Source organism: Struthio camelus, chromosome 2 (assembly GCF_040807025.1).
Source record: "Struthio camelus isolate bStrCam1 chromosome 2, bStrCam1.hap1, whole genome shotgun sequence".
Lineage (NCBI taxonomy): Eukaryota > Metazoa > Chordata > Aves > Struthioniformes > Struthionidae > Struthio > Struthio camelus.
In genome coordinates, this window is record NC_090943.1 from 132840024 (window position 1) to 132855818 (window position 15795).

General features: G+C 36.1%; 1 protein-coding gene across 4 annotated transcripts in view; it reads left to right on the plus strand.

Moving 5' to 3' along the window:
• The window catches only part of PDE7A (phosphodiesterase 7A), a 78369-nt gene that overhangs the window by 51285 nt on the left and 11289 nt on the right, over window positions 1-15795 (plus strand). For all 4 annotated transcript variants that reach the window (XM_068932593.1, XM_068932594.1, XM_009673496.2 and 1 more), the window contains 3 exons: window positions 11128-11279; window positions 12957-13020; window positions 15218-15313. In XM_068932593.1, coding sequence (XP_068788694.1) covers window positions 11128-11279; window positions 12957-13020; window positions 15218-15313 — 312 coding nt within the window. The remainder of the gene's footprint in view (window positions 1-11127; window positions 11280-12956; window positions 13021-15217; window positions 15314-15795) is intronic.

A 15795-nucleotide genomic window follows, 5' to 3' on the forward strand; every position in this document is an offset into this window, starting at 1 on the left:
CGTGTGTGGGATATTATTGCCATTGTCAAATTACCTGTGTTTTTTTATCGTGCTCATCATGCTATTTCCATTCTGATGATTGTCCATCAGGCAAGTCATGACTAATAAGGAAAAGGATTTCTCACACCCTTTCTTCTTGCCTCTACTTGTTCAGGCACAGGCACCAACTTTTAGCAACATCAACTGCGGTTTCTGATGACAGCGAAGAATGTTGCTAGGAGGCCCAAAAATTCTTTGGCTATAACTTTTCTCTTGAGTCAGCTGCTGTGGCAGCTTTCAGAGTGGCCATGTTATAGCCATATTTTGTGTACCTCAGGACTGTGGCCAGTTGCAGTGTTGCTCTTTGACTTCAGACTTCTGCTACTTGTAGAGAGTTCCTTTCCTGGTAGATAAGGAAGTCAGCGCCTTATCCCACCCAAAATGAGTAGCTGTAAACATAAGATTATCTGTTCATTTACAGAAATAGTAAAAAAAAGGAAAGCAAACATATCCCTATACCGAAACCAGTAAAATCTTTTCCTTCTCTCTGCAATGCTAATTTAGTCCTGATTGGAGATTCCTTAACTGTTTTAAGCAGAAGAGTTTTAGTACTTCACTATCAGGCTGGAAGGAGAGAAGCGTTGTGAGACTCAGATTTGACCTCATTCTTAGGATCCTTATTTTTGTCCTCTGGTAACTCCAGGAGGATTTTGCACATACAGCTAAGTGGCTGAAAAATGTTCTACCTGTATTAATAATAGACAGCATGTGAGCAGAGCCAGCCAGCTTGCCATTTCTTTGCTTGAAGCAAAACCTGGCCTGGAAGGGGTCTCTTCTGCAGCTGAAGCAGCCTGAGGCATCTGAATGCGTTCTTTTTTTTTTTTTCTCCACGACTACTGAGTACTGAACATCAGTAATGCATGGATATGCTTCCTTCGTGCTGTTTGTCAAGTTTCACTACAACTTTCTTCTGCTGTTGAGTAACTTTACTGTGTCGTTCTAAAAATTTTGCAGTGATCGTTGCTTACGTGTTTCCAGATCACTAATACGTATTAAATACACTGGTTATTGTTCACAAGGTTGGAGCGTTATTGCCATTTTGTATTTTGCTCAGCCAATTTGTTGTTTTCCTTTATTTTCTTTTTCTCTCAATGACATTTTTGAAGAACTTCAAAGTCTGTCAGAAAGTCCAGCTAATAAACTGTTGACCACTGCTCTTTTTCCAGTATTTCATTAATAGACTTTTTTCTATGAAGTACTCATTTATGTTTCACAATTCTGTCTTTATTTGCAACTTCAACTGGTGCCAATTACCAAAGTAAAGTTTGTTATCGTTTATTTCTTAGGATCACATCTATTCCTTCTTAAGGATTAGACCTCAATGTCTGTACTTTTCTTCCCGTTTCTGCATCTTCATTCCAGAAATCCTTAAACGGCACATGAATATTCAGGCTCCTAAATTAGTTAGAAGTATTCCCAACCATAACTTCTTTTTAGGAAATTACGTTTTAAAACAATTATTGGAAAAAAATCTCTTTTTCTTGTTGGAGATAGTAGTATGAGAGTCAAATATGAGGATTATTAAATCCAAAATTGGCCAGAAAATCAGATTAATTTGGGTTGTAAATTTCCTTTTACCTTACCCACTATTCCAGAAGCCACATTTTGATGCGTCATTGCAGGAACCAGCCAGAAGGAATAGCTCAGTGAACAGATTTTGTTTGAACAGGTCTGCATACTGCTGAATGAGGAAAGTCAGGATTGTATTCTTTATGTTGATTGGTAGATAGTTAATATTGGGACACCAATTAGTCGTTTATCTGTTACTGTAGACTGTAGATTGTGTCTGTTTTGGACCATAGGCACAAGCTCAAGTTACTAGCTAAAAGCTACCTTTTGTGGAGAGGAGAGAGCAGCCACATAACTCTCTTCCTCTTTCTTTTAATATAATGGTCTGGTTTTTCTTCAGTGAAGTAAATTGCATGCACTTTAATATTTCATGGAGTTGAAGTTAGAGCACTGGAATCTACCTTGCGCTCTTCAGATAGCAAGGAGATAGTTTGGCAGTTTACTGTCTGACAACCCATCATGTACTCTTTGGTTTCCAGGGACGTTATTTGAAAAAGTGATTGCAGTGGTTATGAGCGTTCTTGTTCTCTGCAGATTTGTAAACAGACTACACCTAATGTGATTATGTTTAATTTTTTTTTTTTTACATTTTTTAGGACAGATAATAATTCTGTCTGGAATCTATTGACAGATTATACCGATAAAATACTAATGCAAAACAAAATCTGTGTGAGAAGGATTGGTAAATAACAGCATATGAATGTTCTCTGCTTTCAGAAATAGCAAACAAGAAATAAAATTTTAGGGTTTTTTTCCTCGCTATTGAGAGGTTATCAGTAATGTCTGTTGTTATTACGTATATATATGCTTAAACCCCCCCCCCCCCAATCTCTTGTTAATTAACTTTATGAAGATTTCTAGCATGCACATACAAAAGAATAGGTAATGTGCCCCCATCACTCACTGTTTGACCTGAAAGAAGTTCAGCTGAAGTGCCCAGCGATCTCTGGGTTACAGCAATATGTTACAGTGAGGAAATGAAGCCAGAAGATCCTAAAATGAAGAATTAAAATAAAGAATGGCAAAAAGAATTTGGTAAAGTGTCTAGTGCAGCTGCAACTTAATACTCTTAAACTTGTCTTTTAGGGTAAGGTTGTTGGCTATATCCTGGAAGAGCTGTGTAAAAACACGTACTTTAGTCTTGTGGAGAGGAAGCGTTTTCTCTTCTTGCCTTTCCTGTTGTGCCTTCATCAGAATAGATAAGATCCTGTCAAAAGCCTTTTAGAATTCCCTGGTAGCACTCTTGTCTGAACATACCCCTCCTGGGTGATGGTGATGTTGCCAGCATGTGTAGCTCTGCTTTGTGTTTGATAGATAACTGAAAATGTCACATCTGTGAGTTAAAACATGTTAGCAATAAGAAAGGGTTTTTGAGTTAATCTGTGCACAGTTAATCAGTAAACATTTAGGAATGATTCAGGTTTGAATTGAATTGGTGCTAGCATACAGTACAGAGCTTCATACTGGAGAGAAAACAATGTGATAGGAACTTCATTGTGATATGGGATTTTTTGTTTGTCTTTGTTTTCCTTGGTTATGTATGGAGCATTTTTAGAGGAGAGAAGGAAAGAAAAGCTGAGTTTAGGTGACTTTCATTGGTAGCAGATGAATCTTATTTCTCTTAGAAACAGCAATACAAACACATGAAGAAGTTACAGAGTTGATTTCTAGTATAAAACTTTCAAACTACTTGCTTGGAAATTCCACTTCACAGAACATTTTATCTACTACTTTGAGATCTGGCAAACATGCCAGCATCTGCTGTTCACAATGTGATTTTTGAACTTTCTCATTCCTAGCACAGCGATGATTGAAGAAGGAGGGAAAAGCTCGTTCTGAAGAGATTTCTCTAAAACCTGCCTTTCTGTGACAGGTGCCTTCTGAGTTTGTCATCTAATTATTCATAATCTAGATTATTAAAATAATTTCCTTCCTCCATACGAGAGAAATTTTGACTTTTGTTTAGTGCAGTGGATGCAGTCATATGTGGGGAAGTCATAAAAGCCTGTTCACAGAAAATGTTATAAATATAGTTCTGGACAAAAAAAAAAAAAAACCCAGCTAAGCTAAATTTGAAGTGAAAATATTCATGAACTTCATTAAGGAAAATTGCAGGGCAAAGGCTTCCAATAAGAATATGGGACAGGTGTGAGGGTTTCTTGTTTTTGTTTTTTTTCCCCCTTTGGCGTACCTGGATGGTGATTTTTTTCCTACAAACTTCTTTTCAGGTTTCTGTAAAACAGCACATGTGCTTTGGAGTCTTGTACTAGTACAGGTCAGTGGTTTCTGGCTGAGGTAGCTGACTATAGAAGAAGACATAGCCACATTCTGATTTTTTTTTCATTTCTTCTGAACCTCTCAAATATGTTCTTCCTCAAAGTGGCTTATTTTCTAAGTCTTTTTTTTTCCTTAAGTGGTGGACATCACTTTGGTATAAAGTATGTGAGCGTTCTTTCTGTGTGCCTCTGCTAATCTCTGCTCACGATTAAACTTTTCTACTGATAGTTTTACAGCCCTTTAAAGGATCTTTTCCTTTGTCTGTGAACTGTGATGTGTTACCCTTGAATTCTTCCATTTCTGGGGGGAGAAATGGCCAAAAGGGATTACTTGATGGTTTTGTAATTCCATCATCATAGGACTGGATAATTTCAGAACACCAGAGAACTGTGTTTCTTGGAAGACGTTAAGAAAAAAAATCTAGTGATGGTCTGGAATGTTACCCTTGCTTTGGGAAAAGAGTTGCCCAACCATTTTCTATCATATTTACCTATCTGTTCTTTGAGAGCATCCATATCTTGATTGAAAATGGAGAGACTTCAGGATAACCGGTTTTTGTGAGGAGTATACGTGTGTTCTGATGTTGTTCCTCTAAATATTTTGGTTCAGCAGGGTTTTTTAGTTCAGACTATGCTGTTGTCAACTACAGATAGGCCTTGCCCAATGGGTGGAGTCATGTCAAAGAAAGTACACAATTGCAGGGTAGGTAGCGCTATGATTCAGTAAATTGGCAGGAAAAGAGTATGTCTTATAGATACTATTTCCTAGTCTTATAATAATTGCAAAATGTTATGCAGTTCAGTACTGGAGATTCATTGTTCCATTTGCTTAATTTTGTGTCCTTCCTTGGGAAATGTTTACAGTGAGATTTAGGGGACTTAAAATTCAAATGAGTTATAAGGATGGAGACCTTTAGATACTTTTTCAGTGTTTTCTTCACATTTTTGATGCTATATTATTCAAGGATTTTAATAGCATAGAATGACATTGGGGAATTGGCATGTAATTCATACTGAAGTAATATAATCACTGCACTTGGAGTGGTTTCTCTCAAATTAGCTTAGCTATAGGCAGAGGGATGGACCACAGGACTTCCAGAGGTCTCTTTTGACCTAAATTATTCCACTGTTCTGTGCTTCTATAATTTGCTACTATGGTATCTCATCCTGTAAGATCCTTCAGGAAGGGAATTACCTTTGGTGGTAGTGATGACCCACAGTGGCCTTCAATCAGGGCCACTTGTCCGTACTACTGCAATACTACTAGCGTTTCTTGAAACTTACCGGTATTTTTTGCTGATTCCAATTGGACAGAAGACACTCATAAAGCTGTGTTTATTTCACTAATATGTACTCCATGGTGTAATTTTCAGTGGTCGTTATTATTAAAAAAGGCATGTATGAGTGTGTGTATAAATGCACGTTTATAATATACTAAATATAAGAGTCCGCTTATAAGAGTCCGCTTTCATGATTTTTTTCTTTTAAGCAGAATTTTTTCTTTTAAGCAGAATTGGAGTTATAATGCCTTATATCCATGTTCAGATAGAGAGATTCTAAGCAAGATAGGAAGTATAGTAAGGTAACACAAATAATTAAAGACTACTAGTGTTTATAACTTTAGAGTCCTTAGTGAATTTGTATTTTACAAATAAAGTTTTAGAGCATTCAGTACTATACAGTCATATATAAAATCACTTTAAAATGCAAATCACAAAAGTGGATAACTTTTAAAGAAGAGCTAAATAACAAAATTCCTATTTTTTAAATATGTATGGATTTAATATAATGCATTTTTTTATGGTTTTGATAGGAGTAGAGATGAAATTAAAATGCTTATGGGTCCCTCTAGTGGTGTGAAATGGGAGAACAATACATTTAAATTGTTCATAGATACAAACTGATTTGTGTACTGGAAGGCCTTAGAAATGCAGTTATAGTATGGACTATTTCTTTCAAATCTGTATATTTAGAGGTGATGGGAACTTTCTGGTATTGCTCCAGGCTTGATGGTGATATCTGCTATGTGCTAACAAAATGCTAACAAAAAATAGTTAAGCAAACGTGTAGTTAATTTATTATGGAAAGTTTGTAAGAGATTACTTTCTTTAAGAAGAGAAACAGTTCCTCTGGTGGACCTGTGCACCTTAAACTTCAGTTCGAGGTTCAGTCATAAAATAAGAAAGATCCATCCTCTCAAATCTTCTTCTATTGCTTTTTCTATTAGTGCTAGTGATAGCTAAGATCCTCACTTAAGCGCTTTCTATTCATAATAGCAGCAAAGTTGAATAACTTCTATCATAGATAATTTCCTATTTACCTTTTTTAAGCTGTAGCAGGGAAGAAATGCAAGGTAAAGTTGTTATCCTGGGTAGCCTTGTTTTGACCAGGAACCCATCTGAGGTTGAGGGTCTTTCCTTGCATCAAAAGAAAGCTGAAGTGTTTCACTAGGGTTTAAGGTTTTTCATAATTAAAAAATAAAAACAACCTAAGTTGTCATTCTTCCTTTCATTATCATTCCTTACCATACAGAAGTTGCAAAAAAATTAAAAATTCTGAAAATGTATCAGTGTATTTTGCTTCCACAGGCAATGATTTTGCCTTGTCTTTTCCACACATGTTTTGTTTTTTTATTTGAGTATGAGAAAAGTAGATATTTAATATCCCTGTGCAGTGCAATAAAATTGTTTTCCATTAGCTTTTCATGAAATACAATACACTTAAAAGACTGGGAGTGGGAAAAGAGATTAAAATAGAATTGAAATCTGTTGCCTTAAGACAACTTCAGTTGTTTTATTTTCTTGGCGTGTATGCATAACATTAATTAAAATAGCTAAGATTTATAAACAGAACAATTCCTTTTTTTTTTTTTTGAGAGGGATATTTTTTCTCATACCAGCATCTCGTTTAAGATGCTTAGAGACAAGAATGTAGCCATTTCAATAAAAAATAATTTTGAAGTTAAAAATATGCTGGATGATATTCCAACTTTAAGTAGGGAGCAAAGAGTTAAGATAGGAAGAAGAGTGACCTAGCAGAGTTGCTACTGATGAGGCACAAAGACCTACAGTTTCTGTCTTCTGGTTCCTTGTGTCCGAGCCACTTCCAAATCTTGTAGCTTCCTTCTTAACATTTTCAACATCCTTTATTTGCTTTCATTTCACTTCTTAAGAATGTAAAATGTCATATGCGTTTGTTTATTTTCTCCTTCTAGTTTGTCCTTAAACTGTCCTTAACCACTTTAGCATATGGTCAGTATTACACACTGTAAAGGCATTTAGCACATTGAAAGCTCCAAATAAAATGAAGGACATTGGGGGAAAATATTTTTATGTAGCACATTTTGTCTTAGCAAATGTAATGCACTCTTCACCTTCATCTTGCCATTATAAATATATAATTGAACCTTGGTTTTTGCAGAGTCTCTGAAATTAGGATTGAATTTCATGAGTCATGGTATAAGAGAGTAGGCCGACATCTTATTAATCATGTATCTAAAGGTAAAAAGTTTCCTGCCTGTGCCAAGAGGTAAATGCCAAGTTTTCATTGCATGCTCAGCATCACTGAGTCTACCAGTCCTTCCCATGAACTTGCCTTTGCTGGTCTGCCAGAACTTGGTTTTGGTATCCTTTATGCTAATTCTGTCTGTGAGGAAAACTGTAGGCAAGGACGCTATCAGTGTTTCGGCAGCTTGCGAACCTCTTTCTTTGAAAGCTAGCCATTTTCTTTTTCAGTGTTCTTTCTGAATTAATTGCCTGTCAGACCTCCACATCTGACTCACTTATCTTGAGTTGTCCTTAGCAAATACTTATCTGTTAAAGAGAAGAATTCACTTCAGTATTGGTGCAGTCTGCCTGAAGCCGGTGTTCTGCAATTGCAGGATCTGGCAGGGCTGTATGAACATCTCTTCTCATTTGGAGGTTATGCTAATCATTGCAGATCTAAATGACACCACAATTTGGTCAAGCTATTATTATTTACACCCAAACTTGGGATATACCTGTGGAATAAACAGTAATAGCAGCGTTGCTGCGCAGAAAGCTGGAATGAAGTAGGCTTTGTTCTTGCTCGTTTGTATTACACCAGCTGCAGCTGTGCAGTTTTAACCTGGAGGAGAAAAAGTAGGATTACTGCGTAAGAGTAGCGGTATCTGAACTATACAAATTGATGATGGTTTAGAGAATTAAAAGAGAAAGTTAAGATGAATGGTCTGTTGAGACCACTGAATGAGTATGTTACAAAGTAAAGCAGGACTGTATTGCCCAATGATCACACTTTCTTTGTTGTGTGCCTTGCTGACAAAATCTATTATTTTAATTGTATTACCTATATCATACTGCTCTAGTAAAGATTAAAGGGTAGCCTCTGTGGCAGCGGGACGTAATAGCATGACAGTGGAAGTTGCTTCTTGTTAACTATAGAGTTGTAAAAGACTACTTATGATCAAGAAAAATTATTTGTACGTGCCGAAGAGTGTTTTACTGATATTTAGGGAATCTGGATTTTGTATTTGAACTTGAGGATATCTTAGATGGATGTTTTCTATTACTTCATTTCAAACTTCAGTTCTGAAATTAAGATTTTAAGGGATTGGGTACAAATTGGGGGGGCAGGGGAGATTCTAAGCTGAAACTTGCCTTCTACGATCAGGAGCAGGTATATTGCATTTCTTTTTTGCTCCAGTGTTCTGCAGGATTGGCTGTGTCTTATACTGTAACCTACAGGTAGCAAATTTGGTTAGAAATATTGGTAGAGTAATGCAGCATGACAGAACCTATTTAGTTGCCTACCTAATGTGAGAATGTTGCTTTAAAAGCAGACTTTTATCATGTGGTCCCCCTATTTGCATAACTGTGAGATAGAGAGAGATTATACACGCACGCACACACACACACACACACACACCCATTTATATACGTATCAATGTCTTCAGAATAAATGTCCTTGACCTTAATTGCAATGACTTGGAAAAAAATATTTCAGTTGAAGTTGTCTGTATCCTCTCTCTGAAATGGATGGGAAGTTCAATATCTTGGTAAACTACCCCGATGCGCTTCAGGCATGTCTGAAAGATTATTCCAGTTTTGGCAATATAATTACTGTTAATGCAGACTGTTATTGTGGAACATCACTGCATTTTATTTGGTGCTGTACGTTACTGAAATTGATCTCAATTCTATTCAAAGACACTTTATTAGCATAGAGTGAAGTTAACTAGATTAATGAGAAGGTATAAAGCAGTAAGTACATGGGAACTTTTGCAGGGATAAGAAATTGAATTGATAAAGTCTTGTCTCAGCAAGCTGCTTTCACTGGAAGTCACTGAGGTTTTTGATTCAGGTTGTTAGTAACGTGTTTACTGAGTGGACAATTCTGGAATAAAGTGTCTGTTGAGCCTTTCTTGCACTCATCTCTGAAACGCTTGGAAGGATCAGACCCAGGGCCCTGGGCCAAGGATTAGAGCTGGAACGGCACCGTCCGCGTTCTGTCGCTCGCTCTGCATCTGTTGCCAGTGTTGCAGCAAGCTTAAAAGGTTAAAAACTTTGTCCGTTCTAAAGCTGTTTTTTTAAAGGGGGAGGGTGAAAGTATAATTTAGTATGTTTGGGAAAAGGGCTGCTTTACTGAACTTTTAAATTCTCTGTGCTATTTTGTATGTGTGTGGTTTTTTTCCTTTTTAATAATTACCTTTTATATTAGAAGCTTTATTTCCAACAAACCAGAGTTTACTTGGGTAAAGTAATTGGCTGGTGTGTAAATAGACTAGTTGGCTGTAATTAGATTAAGTGGCTGAATAGGGCCATACTTTCAGATGTAACACTGGAGCATCTCTCCTGTGAAGAAAGGCTGCGAGAGCTGGGCCTGTTTGGCCTGGAGAAGAGAAGACTGAGAGGCGATCTCATCAATGTGTACAAGTGTCTGAGCGGAGGGTGTCAAGACGATGGGGCCAGACTCTTCTCTGTGGTGCCCAGCAACGGGACAAGAGGCAACGGGCACAAACTGAAACACAGGAAGTTCCATCTGACTAGGAAGAAAAACTTTTTTCTATAAGGGTGACAGAGCACTGGATGAGGTTGCCCAGAGAGGCTGTGGAGTCTCCTTCGCTGGAGATATTCAAAACCCGTCTGGATGCGATCCTGGGAAATATGCTCCAGAGGACCCTGCTTGAGCAGGGAGGTTGGGCTAGATGATCTCCAGAGGTGCCTTCCAACCTTGGCCATTCTGTGATTCTGTAAAATTACTGTTTTAAACTGATGTTTAAGAACAAAACCTGTGTTTATTTCACCTGTTTCTAGTACACCTTGTTCATGGAAGGGTAAAAGGCCTATATTACAAGGTTGGACTCGTGTTAGTTTTGAGGGAGGTATGTATTTTTGGATAAGAGCATGGTTGCATTGACTTCCGTAAATGTGGATAATGTCTTCACTCTTTTTTTTAATGTGACACTATTTGGGCAGAATGAGGAAATAGCTAGATTATTGACTGCCTGTCGGTTATGTAAAATTACTATTGGGAGTGTAACAACTGAAACTAATCTAATAGCATAAGCTAATATCAGTCCTTTGAATGGTTAAACTGGTTAACTTATTAAGGGTGAAGTAAAATATTTGAGAACAGGCTAAAAACTTTCGGTACCAATTTCACTCTGCTGAGAAAGGGAATTCTGTACGCTGTGAAAGTAAATGCGGAGCAGAGCTGCTGAGGAAGATTATCTGCAAAAGCCCCTAAATCGCTTGAGGGTTTTTAAAACTTTGCAACTGCTTTAAAATCTGTGTACAAGTTATTTGTTGATGCCGAAACTCCTGTATCAACACATAATTATTGATACTGTGTTGCTAGTGCATATATCTTGTGTGATTAGCCAGGAACATGGACTGGATATGTGTACATGAGAGCATTTTTCCAAGAAGAACTTATTTGCAATACTGTGTTATACAACTTCCATTATAATTCTGTCTTAGCAATAACAGTGTTCCTTAGAATGATATGTTTTAGTTATAATTTACGTATTTGTTTTTCTTCACAGGAAGCTTAAATAGAAAACTTTTGTTTATAAGCAATGGCTCAGTACCTATAGTTAATAAAGATCTCTGCATTTGTGGCTGAGTATTTCAGTAATACACAATATTAGTAAAAATAAATAAATAAAAATTTACAGTGCCTTCATTTTACCAAACATCTTTGAACAGCTTTTTTAATTTTTTTTTTTGTTAAGAAAGAATATTTATTTTCTTTTCTTTCCTAGCAAATTCTGAAATTGAGGTGTCTGTATCTGCAAGAAATGTCAGAAGGTTGCTTAGTTTCCAGCGATACCTGAGATCTTCCCGTTTTTTCCGTGGTATCACTGTTCCAAATTCTTCAAACATTTTAGATGATGATTACAATGGACAAGCAAAGGTTGGTTGCTTAATTTTTCTTTCCTAAAGGTGTTCTGCTTTTTTGTTTTGTTTTAAGTTCACTAGTGTACAACTCTCTCGTGGTAAGAGATACTTAGTGCAAGCAAATGTGAAGTTTGTGTATTTTTTTATTTATATGTGTGTATGTGTTTATATGTATATATGTATGTTTATATATATATATATATATATATAACGTATATATGTTACGCATATATGTGAAATAAGCCTGCTCTTAAAGTGATTTCTAACAAATTCCTTCCCTTTCCCCCTCAAGGTTATTGGGATGATCTTTAGAGCTTATGTGGCTAGCATTTTCTAGAAAAGAAAAGCGTGATAGCTGTAGTATACCTGTGCTACAGTGGAGTGTTTGCTGTAGCACCATACTGGGAAGACAGGCAGTACTGAAAGAGTTGTCAGCTGGCTGAAAGGCTAGCTGCCTGGGGACTGAGGATGGGTAGTGCTGAAGTGGAATCAGCAGGAAACGTTTGCAGGTGACTACTCAAGATCTCAAAGACTGTTTCTCGATACTGATTGTGAGCATAATCAGGCTACGGGACAGGAAGAATCTGAGAACTGAGGATGGAACTAAAAAATATACTTGTAATTTAACAACCGAAAGATCTTGTTAATGCAATTTATTTCTTCTGGTAACTTGGAGTATTAGTGGCAGGTGGAGAAAAGCTAGAACATAGTAACTGGGTTACAAAACAACTCCATAACTATTGAAACTATGAAGAAGGCAGGTATTCATTGTAAAACATGCTGGACAGGTATTTTTGATAGAAGTAGGGGAAGCAAAGATTGTGACTGTTGATCTGTGGTGGAGCCTTGTGTATTGTTTGTGGTTCTTGTTCATCCAAGTTGCAGAAAGAATAGTCCGTGTGAAGCAACTGCGAAAAGTGCTAGTTGGATGAGGTGGAGAGTGAAAAGCCAGTTTCTTGAGAAGAAATTAAAAACTTGTCTTATTTGTGTAGTAAAACCTCTAGATTTACTGTTTTTGTATAAGCAAAAGGAGAAAGAGAGAAATTAACATAAAGGGCAACAAATAAATTGACCGTTAATTAACTGAAAAAGTTACAAAGTGGAAGATCTGGAACAGACTCGGTGGGAGGAGGAAGGGGGAACACTAGAAGACATCTTACTGGGCTCAGTGATCCTCGCGTTTATTAACATGATTATATGACGTGTCAGAGTGTGGGCCTCTGAGAGTCCCTCAGCTTTTTTTTTTCCTTTCCTAAGTCTGAACACAGTAGAGCTGTTCTGTTATACGCTTTCTGTTTTTACCTAATTTAAAAGAATTAGGTAAAATGTAATTGGAGATAATTGCAATTCAGTGTACAATTACAGCGTCAGTGTAATTGCAAACAATTACATCTTACTGCTTTTAAGAACTTGAACGATAAAGGGAAAATCTTGAACTTCGCTGAATAGTGCTGTCAAGGCACCTCTCGTATTTCAGTTTGTACAACTAATTCTAAATTTAAAAACCCTAAAATTTAAAACTAAATTGCAGCTTGAAAACTTTCAGACAAGCTGAATGTTCTTTTAATGCTGTTTTTTGTGTATAGAAATTCTAAGACTTGCAGCTGTCTCTGAAATCTTTAATATTCCTCTGGCCTAAGGGAAGAATTAAATATACTAAGAAAAAAGTTACAGCTTTTTTATTTTCTTTCAGTGTATGCTGGAGAAGGTTGGAAATTGGAATTTTGATATTTTTCTTTTCGATAGACTGACAAATGGTGAGTTTACTTTTGCTATTTCAGATGCGTTGTATTTCTTTTAGCGTAGCGTAATTTACCTGTAGCTCTTGAGTTGTATATGTGATTGGTTTTTCAGTAAAAAGTATAAATTTCATCAAGTGGTACTTTCTGATTTAAAAGTCTATCTAGTTTGCCTGTCTACTCTGTCAAAATTCCATTGCTATCAGTACTGATAATAGTCATTAACTTGTAGAAAAGGCCTATCCTATACTTTGTGGGTTGTTGTTCTCTCTCTTTTTCTTTTTTTTTAAAGTAGTAATTTGATACAAGTTAACAAATGCATTTGCTACTTTAATCTCTTTTAATTACGGAATGCTGTTAATGTATCTGACTGTGTCCAAAGAATCACTTAGACTGAACAATATTTTCTGAGAAATGTAGTGTTGGGTAGAAGAGTTGTACTACAGCACAATACAATGAAAAGGCAAAATAATATAAAAGCATTATAATTATGAAAATTAATAGAACGTCTAGAGATTTAGGAGCTGGGCAGACAGATAGAAGCTGTGTAGCTTGCACAAAATATAAGAAGGAAGAAAAGGTTATAGTTAGACTAGGAACAGAAAACAGAACTGGAAAGTAGGAAGGCCGCTGTAGGGAATAGGGTGAATTTTTGTATTATAATATGTCGCAAAGGAAGCTGAATTTTGAACTGAACGGAAGAGAGAGACAAGCGGGTCAGATGCCAAGGAGGCATTTGGGAGAGTCGGCACGGAAAGCTCTTGGAGCCTGGGCTGCAAATGGAAAGCAGCTGTTAAGGTTTTTGATCAATCGAATTGAGCTGGTAGCAGAGATGCAGTTAGAGCATTTAAAGTTGGGAGAAAGAAACAGAACTGATAACATAGCCCCAGAGGATAGCTCTTTCCTAATTTGTTGAAGGGATGCTTGGCTTAATCAAATCTAAAACTGGTGTCCTCACCGTTTGATTTGATACAGAGAATGGTTATATAAAATGAGGGCAATAAGGATTTTTACAAAGAGAATATTTAGGTGAGTAATTTATAAACTTCAAACTAGTTAAAACTGAATGAAGAAAGCTATAGGGGCAAGCTAACATGTGTAAAAGTGGCTTATTTCAGACTGATGTATCAGCTGGGAGTAATCTGAAATCTCTCTTTTTGTACAAGGCTTTCTCTACCTGTTAAGTATTTTTTTCAAGTAAGTTTTTGTTACTGTCAGTGCAACTTCTCTTTTGGAAGCCTTTCTATACCATCGTCTTTGCATCCTAACTTAGTCATTTTAGGAGGCGGTATTAAACAGATAGTTTTGTTCTTCAAAATTTTTAAGGGGAGAATGCCGCACGTAAAACTGCATTATGAGCTGCCTTGTATAAGCCTGTAAGAAAGAAGCCACTAACTAAATGTTTGAAGAGTTGTTTATCTTAGCGCAAGAAAGCGGCATGCACATTCAAATACTTGAAGCCTGACAATAAGCTAAATGTGGCAGAAGTTTTTGTCTTTGTGTACCTCAGTTTCTGGCTATGGCAGGTGCTTTAAATCCTGTTAAATGAAGACTGTCAGAGTAAATGTACCAAAGCTGAGTAATCTGTCACTACATGTTGTTTGCAGTATATTTCATTTGCAAGCTCTTTGTTTCTACCTCTTGCAATGTCATAACAAGTGAAAATGTGATTGTAGTGTTAGAGCTACCACTAGGCAAAATATAATATAATCTTGTAATAGTACTTATTTCCTAGAAAAATGTAATTTTTTCTTCAATTTCCAGGTGAAATAAGGAATAGTGGAGCAAAATGCATGATGAAATTATGACAGAGTATATGTACAATATACACTAATTGACAGTATTTATTAGCTTTTTTCTTTGCCTGATTATGTTTGTATTTTTTTTAAGCTGAACATCTGTTTATAAAAATTATGATGTGATATACCAAAAAGTTGAATATTGTTTGCAACAGGTTTGCATGTTGAAACCTATGGCATTTTTAGTGTTGAATAACGTTTTCCTCTTATTAGTCAGTGCACAATGCTGATGATTACTAGAGGAGACAGTTAATGGGATCATGGTATACGATAAAATTTAAATACTTATCATAAATTGGTGCAGAGAAGTTGGCTTGTATATTTTTTTTGTGGCAGATTTGTTTGAAATACATTTCTTATGAAGAGTCACTGATTTCATGACTTCCAATGAATTAGTATTTTCCTCTTATTTTTAGGAAACAGTCTAGTCAGCTTAACCTTCCATCTGTTTAATCTTCATGGACTAATTGAACACTTCCAGTTAGATACGATGAAACTTCGTAGATTTTTGGGTAAATACAGCTTTTTATTATGGTGAATATTGCTGTTTATCTGCATTTTAAGTTATTAACTTAAGTCCTGGTTATAGTTTGCCAATAACATTTGAAAAGTACTAATCCGGTCCAGTTTGTGCAGTGATTTAAAGTGTATTGATTAGGACAGAATCTCTCAGGAGTTTCTATGAGCACAGAAATCTTCATATTAAATCCAAAAAAGTATTAAGAAGTTTAGTAGTTTCTTAGCAGATACCGTATTATTTTTATATAAATCTAAATAATCAAGAATATACGTGAATTCCTTCATTTGACTTTTCTTTGTTTTGATTTTCCAATTCTGTTTTAATCTTCATTTTAGAAAGGTTAAAAATACAGTTTCCTAACTATGTGAATTATCCTATCTTGGTCATATTTAACAGTGCCAATATGATGCTGTATCTTGTTTGTTCAAACTCTTGTACAAATGATTATACTATAGGCATACTTTCTTCGTAGAT